This window comes from Podarcis raffonei, chromosome 17, assembly GCF_027172205.1.
Source record: "Podarcis raffonei isolate rPodRaf1 chromosome 17, rPodRaf1.pri, whole genome shotgun sequence".
Lineage (NCBI taxonomy): Eukaryota > Metazoa > Chordata > Lepidosauria > Squamata > Lacertidae > Podarcis > Podarcis raffonei.
The window spans coordinates 35,771,702-35,789,165 of NC_070618.1; the positions used below are offsets into that span (position 1 = coordinate 35,771,702).

General features: G+C 46.9%; 1 protein-coding gene across 3 annotated transcripts; it reads right to left on the minus strand.

The window, feature by feature from the left end:
- Positions 1 to 911: 911 nt before the first annotated feature.
- On the minus strand, positions 912 to 17,406 carry LOC128405057 (lysozyme C, milk isozyme-like). 3 transcript variants are annotated; one of them, XM_053371238.1, is made up of 5 exons: positions 17,249 to 17,406; positions 10,889 to 11,103; positions 6,134 to 6,292; positions 2,895 to 2,973; positions 912 to 1,116 (listed from the first exon to the last, which is right to left on the minus strand). In XM_053371238.1, exons 1-5 carry the CDS (start codon positions 17,404 to 17,406, stop codon positions 1,050 to 1,052), a joined length of 678 nt encoding a protein of 225 aa, XP_053227213.1. In that variant the 3' UTR covers positions 912 to 1,049. The 3 variants fall into 3 exon arrangements, with proteins under 3 accessions (XP_053227213.1, XP_053227214.1, XP_053227215.1); XM_053371239.1 differs by lacking the exon at positions 17,249 to 17,406 and adding an exon at positions 13,588 to 14,915 and having other exon boundaries at positions 10,889 to 11,062; XM_053371240.1 differs by lacking the exon at positions 17,249 to 17,406 and adding an exon at positions 13,424 to 13,699 and having other exon boundaries at positions 10,889 to 11,062.
- Positions 17,407 to 17,464: the final 58 nt, after the last annotated feature.

A 17,464-nucleotide genomic window follows, 5' to 3' on the forward strand; every position in this document is an offset into this window, starting at 1 on the left:
TTCATCTGAGGACACAGGAGGCTAACCCAAAGGCACTGTTTACCACAAAGAGCACCTTCAGGTGCAAAAAGCAGGCAGGACAGGAGTGGCGAGGGATGGGGGTGCTCCACAGGAAAATATTGTGGGCCCCAATCCAGATATAGCTGCTTTGTCTTTAAAATTAAGAATGCTGTTAAAAAGAGTCTGAAGGTGTTTTGGCTATTAGATCACACAGCTAGCTGCCAGTCATATATGTTAATAATAATAATAATAATAATAATAATAATAATAATAATAATAATAATTTTATTTATACCCCACCCTCCCCAGCCAGAGCCAGGCTCAGGGCAGCTAACGCCAGTAAAATTACAATAAAGGCATAATAGGGGGGGGGGGACAAACCAATTTAAAATACAGGTTAAAATGCAATTTAAAATGCAGGCTGATTTTATAAGTAGCCCGTAAATCAAAGCCGTAAGCGGAAGGAAACAGAAGGGCCAGACTGAGTCCAAACCAAAGGCCAGGTGGAACAGCTCTGTCTTTCAGGCCCTGCGGAAAGATGTCAAGTCCCACAGGGCCCTGGTCTCTTGTGACAAGAGCGTTCCACCAAGTTGGGGCCAGTACTGAAAAGGCCCTGGCCCTAGTTGAGACCAATCTAACCACCTTGCGACTTGGGACCTCCAAAGTGTTGTCATTTGTGGACCTTAAGGTCCTCTGCGGGGCAACAAGGCACACAAAAAACCCCTCAAGAAATGTTTGCGTATGTAAGTGAACAAGCTTGACACACCCCACTCCAGAGCTCAGCATATCTAGCCAGCTCTGGTTCTTTCTTTCTGGACAAGCAGCTCCTCTTGCCGTTCTCCCCACAACCCTGCCATGATGCGCACCCCCAGTATCCATACCAGGGAAATGACAAAGTACATGGCAAGGCCTTGTCTGGGAATGGAGTTTATTTATCAAAATAGCGTTATGGCTTCAATCAGATTACATTATGGAATTACATCTGAAGACAAGACGTAGGTAGGCAGGGTGACTTGCAGGACATGAGTTCCATGGATGGCGCTATTAATTCACAGATTGCAGGCGGCGACCCAGTAACTCAGATCTCTGCCGCGGCAATGATCTCTCCAGCCATACCTAAGGAGAAAGGGGGAGCAGGGAGAGAAAGAAATGCAGACAGCATGCGAAGCCAGTCATGAGCCAGATGGATCCATAGCCTTACTCTGTATATGGCAGCTTCTGATGTACTTCCATTGTAATGAAATGCAAAAGTGTGACATGATAGCATCAGGCTGTGCATTTCTCCACATCTGCCTTGTGTTGCTGGAGGACTGTGGGGAATTTGAATAGTGGCTCACAGAACCAGCCATCTGGTATGGGGGCCCAGGGTAGCTGTCAGTCTCCGTGGTCCCTGCTAGGATGGGGACGTTGGTGGAAACCAAATGCTGGACCCAGCAGGGTTCTTCTTAACTGAGGGGCCAGCAAAGTTTGGAGGTCCTAGTTGTACAACGGTGTGTCCTGAATGCATGCCCTTGTTGAGAACAGCAATCTGAGCACACCATTAGTTAGACCCCCCCCACAGATGTTGGGGAACCTGTGGCCCTCCAGATGTTGCTGCACCACAACTCCAATCATCCCACCCCACTGGCCATTATGGTTGAGGCTAATGCAAGTTGGGAGTCCAACAATATCCTGGGCAGGGGAGCACAGGTTTCTCACAGCTGACACAGACAAAGGACACGGAGAATGCTTATTTATAGTATCTCCCTGAAATTGCTGAGAGGAGAAATCAGACTCTGTGTTCTTGACAGGGTGGTTATTCTTCTCGTGTGTCTATGACTCACTTGCCTATGTGATTATCTGGACATCTCCACTACTTTTGGGGTCTCTCTTTGGCCCACTTGTCTTTGGGGTCTGAAACTTGGAACTGGGTCATACCAATTTAGATTGCCAGTGGGGATTCACAGGATTGCATGCTCCTTCGTGCAAAAATATCCCTGAACATAACAAAACTCATTGTCAGATAGCATGTCTATGTATGGTGTTGTTTTGTTTTGTTTTGTTTCGTTTCGTTTCATTTCGTATGAAGAAGCATCCAAGTCTTTGAGTGCAATCTGAGTGATGCAGCACAGACTCAGGTTTACAACCTCAGAAAGAACTAGGCCTTAATCTGCACTTAAATTATCTTTTTGGGGTATCCTTGCCTTGTCTTGTGTGCCTAAAAAATCTGAATCTCTTTGCTCTGTAGATAATTTACTGCAGTGCCCTCTCTTTGTGGGACAGTCTGGTCCAGAATGCAGAGGTGATCTGTGCTGGAGTGATAGTCCTCCTGGCTTTGCGCAAAGTGAGTGCAGGGAATGGACCAGAACTCTCCAGCATCTTCAGTTTAAAAGGATCAGGTGATGGATCAGGTGATGGGAAAGACTCATTTCTGCCTGAGAACCTGGAGAACTACTGCCACACAGATTAATCTCAGTACTAGACGGCATTGACTTGCAATAAGTTAGTTTCATATGTCTAGATGACTATGTGTTCATGAGTACCCAAACTTGAGGTTCAGTCCCAATGCCAGATTTCAGGACCCAGGCTATTGGGGAATACAACTGTGTGTGTGACTGCATCTGCAGTTCTGTTATTTGAAATATTTCTCCCACTCAAACACTGATCAGGATGGCAAATTTTTAAAATTATTTTTACTACTATTAATTCAAGGTTTCAAACCAGAAATCTTAAGCAATCATTCCTTCCTTGCCTACCCTCCAATAAGAACTGGAAAATGGAATTGGCACAGGTGCTTACTGCCAATGGGATTTTAAGGCTAGATGGACAGCTACCAGAAAGAGGAGATAATACAGAATGGAAAGATGGGTGGAGCAGGTAGACAAGGCTACTGAAAGACAAACTCATCCCCTTACCAGTCTGCCAAGCCTTCTGGTTCAGCTGTAGCTCGCTTGAGACAGATTATGTCATCAATAATTTCTTCAGTAAGTAGATCTAGGGTGTGAGGAGGAAATGGCAATATTATGTACTGTACAATAATATACTGTTGGCATCTGTCTGTCTTGAGAGACAATGGAGTGTGCCTCTGGGGGTGAAGTCAAATCACTATATTAGCAGTATCAAAGTGAACCCCCCCCCCAGGGTGCAGGACAGGCAGATTGTATGGCGGTCCTGAGTTGCCCAGATGACAAGTCCTTGCTGATGTGGTCCAAAGGAAAGCAGAGAAATATGTTTGGCACCAGCTTGGCTACAGGAGTTGCCAGATGGAGGTGCACAAGGAGCCACCCAACTGCCTTAGGGACTCCACTCTGGATTCATGTAGTGTTTACTCCCTTGCCTATTCCTCTCCTGAAGATATCCCACAAGGCAGCAGAGATTTAGGATCAGATTTTCCTTCTCCTAGATGAGCTACCTTCCCAGGTTGACGAGCCTTATCTACCCCTCAATTCCCTCTACAGCACATGCAAAAACTTCCTTCTTGACCGTTGAACCCTCTAATGGTCTCATTAATACACACTGAGATAAATATTGTTAAATAATTATTTATACTGAGCTATCTGTGTGCAGCAGTTTCAGCAGAGTGCAAAAGGCCAGATTGAAACAGATTGTTTGCAGGTTGGTCCTATCATTAGGCAGAGTGAAGCAGCTGCTTCAAGAGGCAAATGTCCAGCAAGGGAGGGACTACGTTGAGATTGAGATCTTCTCAAAGGAAGATTAAGGAGTGCTTAGGGCTTGTGGGGGTGTACTTTGATGCCAGTGACAATTTCTTTTGATTTCCAAACATGCCCCTGTGTCCCCAAAGGTCGGTGACCCTGGCCTAATGAAAGGGCAATGAGTGGTTGGTGGTTGGGTGGCTAAAACAAGAGAGTTGGAACAGCCTGTGGTTCAGAGGAAGTGATGGCCAGAGGAAAGAGTCTCAGGGAGGGAAGCAAAGGGTTGCAGGGGAAGAGATGTTAAAGAGAGGAGGAAGTGGGAAATTCTCATATGGATCTGAAAGCAAAGCCCAGATCTCAAGTTACAGGCCCCTATTAATAATATAACAGTGTTTCTGTGGCAGGTTTCCAAAGCGTACAAAGCACTTTAAATACATTAGCTCAGTAATCATTACAGCAATTATTTAAAACAGATTTCATTTACTCAGTTAAACATAGGTGCCCTTATACATGGGACTCAGCTACACTCATTGATTATATTGTTATAACTGCTTTATAAACATGTGACACCGGATGGTGCTGTAGAGCTATAGATTCGTCACCAATGGGATTTTTCCATTAAGAGTGTTCATAACACGTTTTTTTCTGCAGTGTATATAGATCCAGCCTGGGTCAGACTATAATTTTATTTTATTTTACTTTCTGACAAGTGCAATATTGTCTACTCTGATTGGCAGAGGTTTCCCAGGAACTTTGACAGAGACTCTTTCCCATCACAGAAGCATGAGAAGAGCATTGTTGGATCAGGCCAGAGGCCTATCTTGTCCAGCATCCTGTTCTTACAGTGGCCAACCAGATGCGTTTGGGAAGCCTCCAAGCTGGATTTGACCGCAACAGCATTCTCCCCACTTGTGGTTATCACCAACTGGTGTTTAGAAACATACTGTCTACAACAATGGATGTAGAACGTGGTCATCACAGCTAGTAATCTTTGACAGCCTTACACTCCATGTATTGTTCAACAGTGGAACAGATTCTCACAAGAGCTGGTGGACTCTCCTTCCTTGGAGGTTTTTAAGCAGAGGCTGGAGGACCATCTGTCATGTATGATCTAGCTTAGATTCCTGCATTGCAGGGGGTTGGACTAGATGACCTTTGGAGGTCCCTTCCAACAGGGATCTGTCCTACATCTTCTGCTGTGAAGACAGATGCAAAGAATACATTCTGCTTCCCTGAAATCTCTTTATCCTCCTTTAGCACACCTCTGATTTCCTTGTTGTCCAAAAGTTCAACTGCTTCCTTAGGTTTATGTTTCTAGCAATGGGCTCATCGCATTCTGTTTGGGTATCCCTTGGTATCTGCTTGCACTTATCTTGCCAAGGTTTGTACTCCTTTTGTTCTTTTCAATTGGACATTACTTCCCTTTTCTTCCTTCTTGACTCTAATACTCTCCTTGACTCTTCTCCTTAATCACGTTGCATCCCCTTGGGCCTAGTGATCTGCAATATACATTATAGCCCAGCTTCTCTTATGGTGGTTTTGAGCAACCCACAAGCAGGCAGTTCCACACGATACATTCAAAGCATATTCAACACCAATCTAAAGTACATGGCTTCCCCCCAAAGAATTCTGTGAACTGTAGTTTGTTATGGTTGCCAAGAACTGTAGTTCTGTGAAGGGGGAACTGCAATTCCGAGGGCCTTCTGGCAGTTCCCACACTGCGAAAAGTGAAGCTACAGGGAACCAGGCAGAGGGCCTTCTCAGTAGTGGCACCCACCCTGTGGAATGCCCTTTGGTCAGATGTTAAGGAGATGAGTAATTATATAACATTTAGGAAATATCTGAAGGCAGCCCTGTAAAGGGAAACTTTAGAACGATTAATGTTTTACTATGTTTTTATATATGCTGGAAGCTGCCCATAGTGGCTGGGGCAACCCAGTCAGAAGGGTGAGGTATAATAATAATAATTATTATTATTATTATTATTATTCCCAGAATCCTTTGGGGGAAGCCATGTGCAATGAATGTGGATTTGCCCCTTTTTCGAGAAATTTGACCCTGCTGTTACAGCCTGAGCCTTACTTAATATGCCAGGGATCTTCACACAGGCCTTTCAACATGTAATGTCTATGTCTCTCCAGCACTGGACTATTACCCCACCCTAAAAATCCATGCAGTCTCTTAATTGAGTGACAGCCATTACATCACCCTGATTTTTAATGGCTGGTGTTGCAGCTGTGGCTATGTGGATTCTAGCAAATTCTCAGAACATCTGCTGGAGATTAGAAGACTGCAGCAGAGCTAGTTATGAGTGTTCTCTGCAAAGGAATCCCTGAGAAGGATCACTAGTTTTAAATAATTTGGAGGTTCCATTTACAATTAAGAGGCATACAAATTCTGTTAAACAGATTTGCCAGGCCAGACTGTGGGCTTGCTGTGCCCAGCATGGAGGTTGCACCATAACCCAGGCACTCACCCTGCCTTCTTGCAATGAAACTCACCAAAGCAAGATAAACTGCACAGGTTCTTTGATAGAGTGTGTCGATCAGCACACCAGGAGCGACTGTTGATCTGGAAGATGCCGTATTCGGAGCTGCCATCTGAGTTATGCATCACAGTTTCCGTGTTGAAGCCACTTGCAAAGTACGCCAAACAGATCCCTAAGATGGACAGGTGGACAGGTTAACCACTTTCCCCCCCAGAAAGGAGTTGTTAGGAAAGCAGATTTTATCAGAGATGAAATTTGTCTCAAGGAAAATGTGAGTGGGCTTTCCCTCACTGGAACTCAGTTCTGGCTCCTCTCAGGTGGGTGCCACTGTCATCATCATCATCATCATCATCATCATCATCATCATCAATTTTATTTATATCCCGCCCTCCCCAGCCGAAGCCGGGCTCAGGGCGGCTAACAACAATAAAACAGTACAAAAGTACAGCACAAACAACACTCTAAAATCATTCATTATAAAATTAATTAATTCAAGCCACTGGCAACCATTGGGCCAGAGCTCCGCGAAGATTGCCGAGGGAGGGAGTCAGGCTGTGCCCTGGCCAAAGGCCTGGTGGAACAGCTCTGTCTTGCAGGCCCTGCGGAAAGATGTCAAGTCCCGCAGGGCCCTAGTCTCTTGTGACAGAGTGTTCCACCAGATCGGAGCCAAAGCCGAAAAAGCCCTGGCTCTAGTTGAGGCCAGCCTAACTTCTCTGTGGCCTGGGACCTTCAAGATGTTTTTATCTGAAGACCGTAAGTTTCTCTGTGGGGCATACCAGGAGGCGGTCCTAGGCCGTATAGGGCTTTAAAGGTTAAAACCAGCACCTTAAACCTGATCCTGTACTCCACCGGGAGCCAGTGCAGCTGGTATAGCACCGGGTGAATGTGATCTCGCAGCGAAGACCCCGTAAGGAGTCTCGCTGCAGCATTCTGCACCCGCTGGAGTTTCTGGGTCAATCTCAAGGGCAGCCCCACGTAGAGCGAGTTACAATAATCCAGTCTGGAGGTGACCGTCGCGTGGATCACAGTGGCTAGGTCAGGGCGAGAGAGGTAAGGAGCCAACTGCTTAGCTTGGCGGAGATGGAAAAATGCCGCCTTTGTTATAGCTGCAATCTGTGCTTCCATGGAAAGGGAGGTGTCGAAGATTACACCCAAACTCTTAACGCATGGTGCTGGCACTAATTGCGCCCCCGCAAGAGATGGGAGTTGCCCCCCCAATCCCATATCGTCCCCTCCCAGCCACAGGACCTCTGTCTTCGAAGGATTTAGCTTCTACCGACTCCCACGTAACCATCCAGCCACAGCTTCCAAACATCTGGTCAGTGTGTCTGGGGCCGAGTCAGGATGGCCATCCATCAACAGATAGAGTTGGGTGTCATCAGCATACTGATGGCAACCCAACCCAAAACTCCGGACAAGCTGGGCGAGGGGGCGCATAAAGATGTTGAAAAGCATCGGGGAGAGTATCGCACCCTGAGGTACTCCACACACCAAGGAGTGGCGCGATGACAATTCCCCCCCAAGCGCCACCCTCTGTCCCCGACCAGAGAGAAACGAGCGCAGCCATTGAAGGACTGTGCCCTGGATGCCCCACGTCGGCAAGGCGGTGGTCCAGAAGTTCGTGATCAACCATGTCGAAAGCTGCTGACAGATCTAGAAGAATCAGCAGCCCCGACCCACCTCGATCCAGCTGTCTACGAAGATCATCTGTTAGGGCAACCAGAGCCGTCTCGGTCCCATGACCAGTGCGGAAGCCGGACTGGAATGGATCCAGAGCCGATGTTTCATCCAGAAACCCACCAAGCTGTTCAGCAACCGCTCTCTCAATCACCTTACCCAGGAACAGAAGATTCGAAACCGGGCGGTAATTGGATAGATCTAAATATAAGTGAACGAGGGACCTCTTTTTCTAGGAAAATAGCGCTGGATATAATTATATGACAATTATCGTTCAAAAGTCACACCTCAAAATTTTGAGATGCAGTTTCCCAACCAACCAGTCTTAAAAAATGCATTTATTAAGGGAAAGGGTATATAAAAATGTATACATTGGTGAAAATGACATATAAAATACATTATGTTGAGGAGAATTGCTTTTAAAAGGTGCATATTAGTAAAAGCTGCATACAAAAATGTGTATATTAGGGGAAATTAAAGCTAAAATAGGGATGAATCTTTATGAAGATTTTGGTGCAGAAATGTGGAAAGCTGAATTTAGGAGTGGAAAGCTGAGTGAAACTGAAATAGACAGAATCACTCATCCCTAGCTGTTCTGCAGGCAAACATGCTAGCGGAAGAGATATATTTTGAAAAGGATCTTGGGATTAGCAGGATGCGTTCTGCACACCCACAGTGTCAACATGCAAGCTCAGAAGGATTTGACTTTCTTTGATACTGATCTTCAGTCTGATACAGTACTAAAGGTAAAGGTACCCCTGCCCATACAGGCCAGTCGTGTCCGACTCTAGGGTTGTGCGCCCATCTCACTCAAGAGGCCGGGGGCCAGCGCTGTCCGCAGACACTTCCGGGTCACGTGGCCAGCATGACAAAGCTGCATCTGGCGAGCCAGAGCTGCACACGGAAATGCCGTTTACCTTCCCGCCAGTAAGCGGTCCCTATTTATCTACTTGCACCCGAGGGTGCTTTCGAACTGCTAGGTTGGCAGGCGCTGGGACCGAGCAACGGGAGCGCACCCCGCCGCGGGGATTCGAACCGCCGACCTTTCGATTGGCAAGTCCTTGGCGCTGAGGCTTTAACCCACAGCGCCACCCACGTCCCGATACAGTACTAGAAAAATATAATAATAATAAAATAGTTACCCCCCAATTTCCTCTTTGTGGACGATTGGGATAGATAGTACGGTTAAGTGGGTGGATAGAAAATGGTAGCCTTTCCTATAGTAGGGACATTAGATTCCTACCCTGTACCCACCAAAAGCTCTTCCCAGCTCCCCATTGCCTTCTAGCCGTTACCAGAAGATGCAAGGCACTTTTAATTTCTGCCAGCCGCCACCCACCCCGCAACCTGTAGCCAAATTCTGCAGTGTGTCCTACCAGAGTGCACTGGCATTCTCACAGCTTAAAGTAAACTTCGTTCTGCATTTTGCAGTAGCTTAGTACATTTCACTGTAGTGAAACATCTAATGGGGCATACCACTGGCATGGGAGACACTGAAGGAATCCCTTCTGATTTGAATCATTTCTTCAATGGACAATAGCAACATAGCATCATTATACTACCAGCAGCTGTATGGTAGGGCAACAAAAATAACCATCACTATTTATGTAATGCTGTGAAATCCCTAAAGCTGTGCCCATCACTTGTGGCATAGCCTTTTGGTTGGACTATAACCAGCACCAGCAACTTATTGCATACTCTGTAAAAGTGCCCAGGAGACAGAAAATTATGTTGGGGAAGAGAGAAGGGAATTCCCCTTGCTCCTCGGGTGGGGTGGGGGTGGGGAGATGCAAGGATGTGTTAAAGAAAACTAGAAAGGGAGAGAAAAGGTTAATATTTATTATTTTGTTAACATATAAATAAACTGGGACTAGAAAGGAAGGAGGACGCTGTTAGAGGAGGAGAAAGTGAATGTAAAAAGAGGAGAGGAGGGATGAAAGGTGTGAGAGATAAGGTACAGGTTGGATGCGAAAGGAGAAAAGGAGAAGAAATTACAGGAGATGGATAAAAATACAATCTGAGGCATGGTGGGTGGGGGAGGAAAAATATAAAAGAAAAGAGCTCCTCTACAGAAGCCATGAATCAGCAAATTCTGCAGAAAATGAGGAGGCTGGTTCATAAGATGCACAGAGCAAATGTCTGTATTCAGGTTAGCAAAAACAACACAGCTGTGGAACTTCTTCCCACAATAAAAATTCTGTGGCAAACAATTCAGCAATTTCCAAAGGTAGAATATTCAGTTGCCAGTTGATTATGCAAACTCTGTCTCCATCTTCTACCACTTTGTCTCTGGCTCCACCCCAGTGCCACCATTTTGTGACTGGTGGGCCTCAGTAATTTTCAATCATTTCAAGTGGGCCCTTAGGGTAGAAAGTCTGAGAAGCTTTCCAAAGCATAATGTCCATTGTTGTTTTCTTCAAAGTGGATTTGTCGTACTAGAGCAACAGAGTGCTTTAATCTACTTTTAATGCAGAAACCTGTAATTTCAGCATGCACTTGAAACCCGGCTGCAAAATATTGAGACTGGAGGCTAGAGCTGCCATACTTCAAAAAGTAAAAACCAGGAAACCACCAAAATTGTTGAGCTTTTTAAAGGGAAACCCTAAAATTCACCCCGGACGTCAATTCCACCTTTGAAATCCCAGTACAGTGGTACCTCGGGTTAAGTACTTAATTCGTTCCGGAGGTCCGTTCTTAACCTGAAACTGTTCTTAACCTGAAGCACCACTTTAGCTAATGGGGCCTCCTGCTGCCGCCGCACCACCGGAGCACAATTTCTGTTCTCATCCTGAAGCAAAGTTCTTAACCCGAGGTAATATTTCTGGGTTAGTGGAGTCTGTAACCTGAAGCGTATGTAACCCGAGGTACCATTGTATTGTCCAGGAAAATCTGAGCATATGGCAGCCAGAGCAAGTTGGGAAACTGGTTTCTTGGGGCCACTTTAATTTCTGCCCACACACTCAATGGCTTTCTGCAAACTTCTCCTTGCCCACATACAAGCTGATCCTGCCAGTTTTGGTGATGCACCATGTCTTCATACCCTCCCACAAAACACAGTAAGCAAACTGACAACCGCTCATTGGCTACTCACAGTTAGCTAAGCTGTAGCCCTCATGCCCATCCATTCCCCAGCGTTTCAGTGTCTGTGCCAGCTCACAGCGACTGTAGATCTTGCTACGGACTTTCAACGCAAGGCAGGCCATAAGGGGCAGCAGCAAAAGAGCCTTCATCTCTTCCCAGCGGCCTGGTCCTGCTGTCCCTGTTGCTAAGCAGGAGGAAGAGGGGACTTTTTCAGGCTGACCAGATCTACAAAAATGAAATGTAGGGAAGAGAGAGTGACTTGGAGATCATCCCGGGAGGAGAAGGATACATTACTATTGGGGAGAGTTATCGTGATGTAGCAAGGAGACAAGATGTGCTGTGTGGGCATCACTACCAGGATAGCTGGAACTGACGTGCAGCTGCCCCAGGGGAGCCACTGAATTGCAGGTGGCCGGACTTCTCAATGAAGAACCTTCTAAAACTAGAGTGACCTCACCCACCCATTGGATCTTTCTGGCTAGGAAGGAATATAGAGGTCTTCCTGTCCCAGCTGAGCCTTGCATCATGGTTCATGGCCTAGGGCCTGGTCTCCTCTTAGGAGAAGAGACCATGGACACATGGGAGCATAATGGACTAGGAGGTAATTTTGCCCTTGGAACTTGCCTCCAATGTTCCTACCTGCTTAGAAATTCCAGCACCAGGCACCTGAAAAGGCTACATTACAGTCCAAGGACTCGAGCGTAGAGGCTGAAGTGCAGAACTTGGAAACCTGTGGACCTCCAGTTGCTATTGGACTTCAGTTCCCATCAGTCCCGGCCAGTGTGGCTAATGGTTAGGGATGATGGAAGTTATATTCCAGCAGCATCTGCAACACCCCAGTTTTCCCAGCCATGCCATAGTGGGACCATAGTGGGACCCCAGCCACCCTTGTGCTACTGGAGACAGGAGCTTATAAAGCAAGATGGGCCCCTTTTAAGAGTAGAAGTGCCACTCATGAGGGCTGAGGCTGGCTGTCTAGCAGAACCTGTAGCCCCACTTAAGGCTCAGTCTGGGCTTGCTGGCTGTTGCTGTTGCAGCAACACCAAAGTCTGATTCCTCTGGCTTCTAGCCTAGTTTCCAACTGGAGCTGTCCAGGGTGCTACTTACCTTGGCCTCTGCTTTGCCTAATTTCACTTATCTGGACCCATCCTCTGCTCTGCTTACTTCTGCCCTACTGGTGCTTGACCTCTGCATGAGCTGAATCTGCTTACTGGATCCTGAGCCTGGACTTCGCAACCTTGAGTCCCTTGAATCTGTGCTTAGTACATGCCCCCATTTCCCCCTGGTTGGGACCACTAGCTGGGATCGGACATCTTGCTTGAGCATCAGGGGATTCCTGAGCTCTGGTGTGTTCCTGCATCTGTGGTTAGTCCAGACTTGCAGATTTCTCCTTGACTCTATTGCCCCTTTCCTCCTCAGTGCTTGTCCCATGACCCAGCACTGGCAGTCACTGAAGGCTGTTGCTTGGCAAAAGTAAATGCATGGGAAAGGTTGGGGTGGCTTAGTGCAGGCACCACAATACAGCAATTTGAAAATGACCAGATACAAATAAATAAACTGCCACGATCTTGATTTATTTGCATGTACATCTTGGGTATAAACACATGTACCACCTGTACACATGCACTACCTGTACATGTGCACAGATTGCATCCATATGTACACAACATAACACCTGGTTGACTAAGTGTTTTATTACCCACAAGGCTTCATGGAGGCAGAAGCCCTGCCTCTCAAATTAAGTGCATTGCTCTGTCTTGATGCCTCACACTGTGTTTCGGCTACTACATTGCCTCAGAGCACAGCCCCTGCCTTTTCCCTGGGGATCTACAAACTGCCTTGGGGGACTGGTTGCTCTAATTTCAATTCAAAAAGATATGAGCAGTCTCTTCTGGTTCCGAGAGGTTGGTGATTCACTCTCAATCTGTGGTGAGTTCCATTCAGAATCCAGGCTTGGTGGATTTAGGTGCCTTGAGACCTCCTGGCAAATGGTCCAGACTCTTGGTAAAGGGTGTGGCTAACAGAGGAATTAAAAGCTTTCCTCTTGGCAACATCCTCACCTAACTTATTATCCTCATGCCAATTATTCTTCCAGGGGAAGAAAAGCAGGAAACATACATAACAGTGTGAACTGTGCAGCATGTCCTCTTGAATATTGCCTTAGAGCAGTGTCTGCCTAACCCAGTGTTCCCCATATTTCTGACACCTGAGGCACACAATTTTTCCAAATGAAAACTGGAAGCATGTGTCCCTCTCAAACCCAAAAGGACCAGAAGGAGATGGGCAGGTTGGACGTCTTATGATTCTGGCACTTAATGGTCTCTACTTCAGGTATATTTGGACCATTCCATTGGTCCATTCCAGATGTAGAGAGACTGTGGGGGGGCATTTATTGCCATCTCAAAGGATGGTGAGTTGAATGAGATTTCCTGGGAAACTATCATTATTTTAACGGCATAATATTCATGGTAAATTGTGTATCACAACACAAAGATACACATGGTGTTTCTCAACACAAAGATTGGGAGCGACTGACCCTACTAACCTAGCAAGGTTTGCCTGATGAAGGTGGAGTTCAAATCCATTTCAAATTAGCGTAGTGGGACTTCTAACGTAGGCAAGAATTAGGCCTCAGCTTTTCGTCTTCAAGATGCCAAGTCTACAGCTCCAGAAGCCATACAGTGCTAACTAGCAGAATGAGGAGCCTACCTTTGCCCAAATGCCTGCCTGAACCTCTCCAGGGCCACCACAAAGTTCTTAAACAGCCCAGCAAGTTGCAGCAGGCAATGCACCCCACCCAGTGTTGGCAGTTCATCTGGCTTCTAGAACCTCAGCTCTGAGGTCGCCCTGTGATGTCACAGCCTGTTACCACTCCCCTTGAAGAGTCAAGCCCAGTCTCTCAATTCTGGCCTAAGATGGTTTTTGCTGCCTAAAGCAGAGCACCAAATGATGCCTCCACCCCACCCTGGGATCTTGGGGCATCATTCAGAGACTATTTTCTGCTTTCATCTGCATTCTTCTAAATGCCACCATCTGCTTCACCTTGTTGCATGATAGGACTGGTGCTGCAGGCTATAGGTCCTGAAGTACAATTACCTACCAGCACCAGAAAACATGGCCAATGGCCAGTGATGATGGGAGTTATAGTTCAACAATTTCTGGAAGGCTAAAGGTGGAAACCTGATGTAGAGCAAAAGCATGGAGGGGAATTGTGACCCACTTGTTCTTTCCCTAACCTCTGTGAATCTGCTGGCCTCACTCCCAACCTCCAAACCTGCAGTAGAAGTGAGGAATGGGCTGTATGCATGGGCACATGTACACATGTAGAGCTTGTTCTCATCTTCTGGTGAATGTACTAAGTCAGGTCAGTGGAAGTGCAGAGGTCAAGAACGCAGCCACGAGGCACAATCCTATTTACCCTTCATGTTTTCAGTCTGCATGTAAATCTAAGGAGGAGAATACACACTTTCTGCACTCCCAACCACACAATTCAAAAGTCACTTTGAAGTAACAGGGGCTGTTGGCTTGCTAAGTCCTTTCTGGAACATCAAACACTTAAAGGCACACACAGCATGAATGGACTCCCATCCCTGTGGTAGAACTATAAATGAGATAAAATTCCTAAGGAGATAATAGCAACAATAAAAAGTTTGGTTAGGAAAAGGCATCAAACTGGGTCAAGAATGCAGAGTTCTGCATTCTTGACCCATTTTTTGCATGCTCAAGGGAAACATGTGGAGAAAATAGCAATTTCGTGCTTTCCTACCTTACGGAGGCAGCAAACAGGGACATTTTAGGGAGCTACAAGGAAGACCTCTGTGTGAGTGTTCCTTAGGAACACCTACATTTCTAGCCAACTCACTGGTTCTTCATGCTGAGTTCATGATAACTAGGTTCTGACTTTGCTGTTGAAGGCGGAACCACTGGTGGAGACATTACCGTTGCGTTCAGTTCCTGCTTGCAGGCTTCCCAGATGCATCTGGTTGGCTACTGCTGAGAACAGAATGCTGGACTACATGGTCCCTTGGTCTGATCTAGCAGGGCTGGAGAGCTGCTGCAGCCCCTGTGCTGGTTTGCGGCCGTCTGATGTGGTGGAGGATGTTGTTACATCACTAATGTTGGCTTGAAGTCAGATTCACACACCAGAGATAACCATCTTCTCCTTTGCCTCACCTTGTGTGTGAATATATCCCAGAGTGGGAGTTTAGGGTTTCCATTTTGGGAATCCTCCCACCACAATGTAGCCATATTTAGGGAACAGTGAACACACTTGAGGATGGGGCAAAATTGTCTTCATCCCTGTGCAGGTTCCTTGCAGGCATTCCCTTGAACCTGCACCCTTCTGGGGCAGAAACTGCCACCACAATGCTACTGCAGCTTCTGCCATACCTCTAGTTCATTGTACCTCTAATGAATGCCTCTGTAGGACTACCCAGACTAAAATCTCCCCCTACTGAAAACTGAAATGTCACCCCAGCTGCACCCTTACTAGTTTGACTAGTGAAGGAGAAGAAAATGTGCAATCAGTACTCCTCCTAGCTGCAAAAGTGGGCTGGAGCCCATCAATTAGACTCATTCATTGGATTCAAAGAATCAACACTTGGTCAAGACTTAACTATGATTTGTAAAAGCTTATTGACATATAGCGCTATGGGAGGGCTGGAGATTATTATTTCCTGCCATCTGCCACCCCCATACCTTGTGCCATGTCCTGAGGGCACAGCCTCTCCTCTCCACATACGATTGCCAATTAGTAATAATGAGGAAGGCTGCCCACTGGGACCCAGAGGAAGGCTTAGCAATCACAAGGGCCTAATCACATTAAACTGCAATCGAAGGGCAATCAGCACAACAGCAACAGTCGATGCACAATTTCAGGGCTCATCCTTCTACTAACTTCCCAGAAGCTTTGGGGGGTTGCGGGGAGCCACACAGGCGGTATAAAGAAACAATAAACAAGAGCACAAAGCATCGCATTGCTGAATGAGACCATCTTCTAGCCCACCGTCACGTTTCCGAAAAGGCAACCCAGATGTTTCTGGGGTTGGACTAGATGACCCTCAGGGTCCCTTCCAACTCTAATTCTAGTTTTCTAAGGCGCATGTGCAATGGCCACACCCTGCTGTTACTCCCCTGTTCTCAGCGGTAGGGTTTCCAAACGTGGAAAGATTCTGTTCTATCATATCTAATGATCAGTCTATCCTCTGTACATGTTATCTATTCTAGCCCTTAAGTGAACTGCACATTGTGTGGAGGTTTATTTCATTATTCTCAGTCTTGAAGAACCTCTCAGCCATCAGTTTCATTGGGCGATTCCCAGAGAAAAGGAGCAAAATGTCCCTCTCTTCCTTTGCAATAGCAACCAAGCAGGTGCAGGATTCTTGGATCACTGCAGAATTCCTAGGTTAGAGACGGTGAAGGTTAGAACTCTTTGATGACCTGCTGGACTTCCTGTCCAGCCACCACCCACACTTAATGGCAGGCATGGCACTTGTGTGGCACAAAGCAGCCACTGGTGCCATTGCTATTATCTTTCATTACATCGTGTCTGTTTTTAAAAGGGAGAGATTGGCTCCCCAGTGTCGGGGTGAGACGTGGCCTCAAGCAGTGCCCAGCCACACTATTCACACCTTGGGTCCTTTACCACTACCCTGCAAGCACTGATGAGCTGGAATGCTGAACTAGCTGCAGGTTCCCCTTACCTGCCAGACCAGTCGGCACCTTTGTCCCTCTGGGATTGCTTTTAAGCTCCACAATTGTGTCACAAAGACAAAAGCTTCAGCAAGGAAAACCCAAAATGATAAGCAGTGGCCTGATATGACCCCCACCTCACCCCTGTTAGGACAGCAGTGGATCTGAGTGTGGAGATGCTTTTGCAGTGGCTGGAAGGGCTGCAGGCGCTGCAAGTCAATTCCAAGGGGGATGTGGCAAGCAGAGAGCTTTTCAAGGGCCTCTCTGTGGACCGGCTGGCTCCTGCTGTTCCAAGGGATTTGCCTTGACAATAGAAAGTCATGATTGCTGGAACCTTATCCCAGGAGATGGGTTCAGGGTGGGCTGCCACCCACAGAGTGCTGTCAAGAAAGGCATCAATTCAACACACTCACAGAGCAATTGGCATACCTCGGGAAGTCAAGGTGTGCACGCCACTCCAAGAGAGCTACAAAACTCTCATAAACAAAAACGCACACATACTTACAAGTGCATCACAGGGAACTGTATGTAACAAAGCAATGCAACAACTCTCCACATGCAGACATATGCATCCATTCAGCAGCATTTTCACAGAGCATCTAGGCACATCTATAACCTGCATAAATAACTTTTAAAGTAACTCTGCTGCACAAATTCACATTCCGGACTGCACACATACCCAGAGTTCCAGTATCCTTCCACTCCACATGCCTTGCCTGGCCCCGTTCCCTTGATGTGAACATCCCTTCCCTTCCCTACCCCACCCCACCCCCTCCTGCTCCTGGCCACCTCCATCCTGGGAGGGGGTGCTCCAGGCCAAGGGGTGGGAGGCGACATGGCAAAGCCGCACCCTCCACACGTAAGACAGACAACCAGGGAGGGGGTGACGTTAGAA

What these genes read in the sequence shown, in the direction of transcription:
- LOC128405057 (XM_053371238.1), bottom strand. Translation starts at nt 17,406, where the DNA reads ATGTCGCCTCCCACCCCTTGGCCTGGAGCACCCCCTCCCAGGATGGAG. An exon ending in GAAGGATACTGGAACTCTGG is followed by an intron (nt 11,104 to 17,248) that starts GTATGTGTGCAG and finishes TCATTTTTGTAG; the next exon opens with ATCTGGTCAGCCTGAAAAAG. An exon ending in GTGCAGTTTATCTTGCTTTG is followed by an intron (nt 2,974 to 6,133) that starts GTGAGTTTCATT and finishes CTCACACCCTAG; the next exon opens with ATCTACTTACTGAAGAAATT.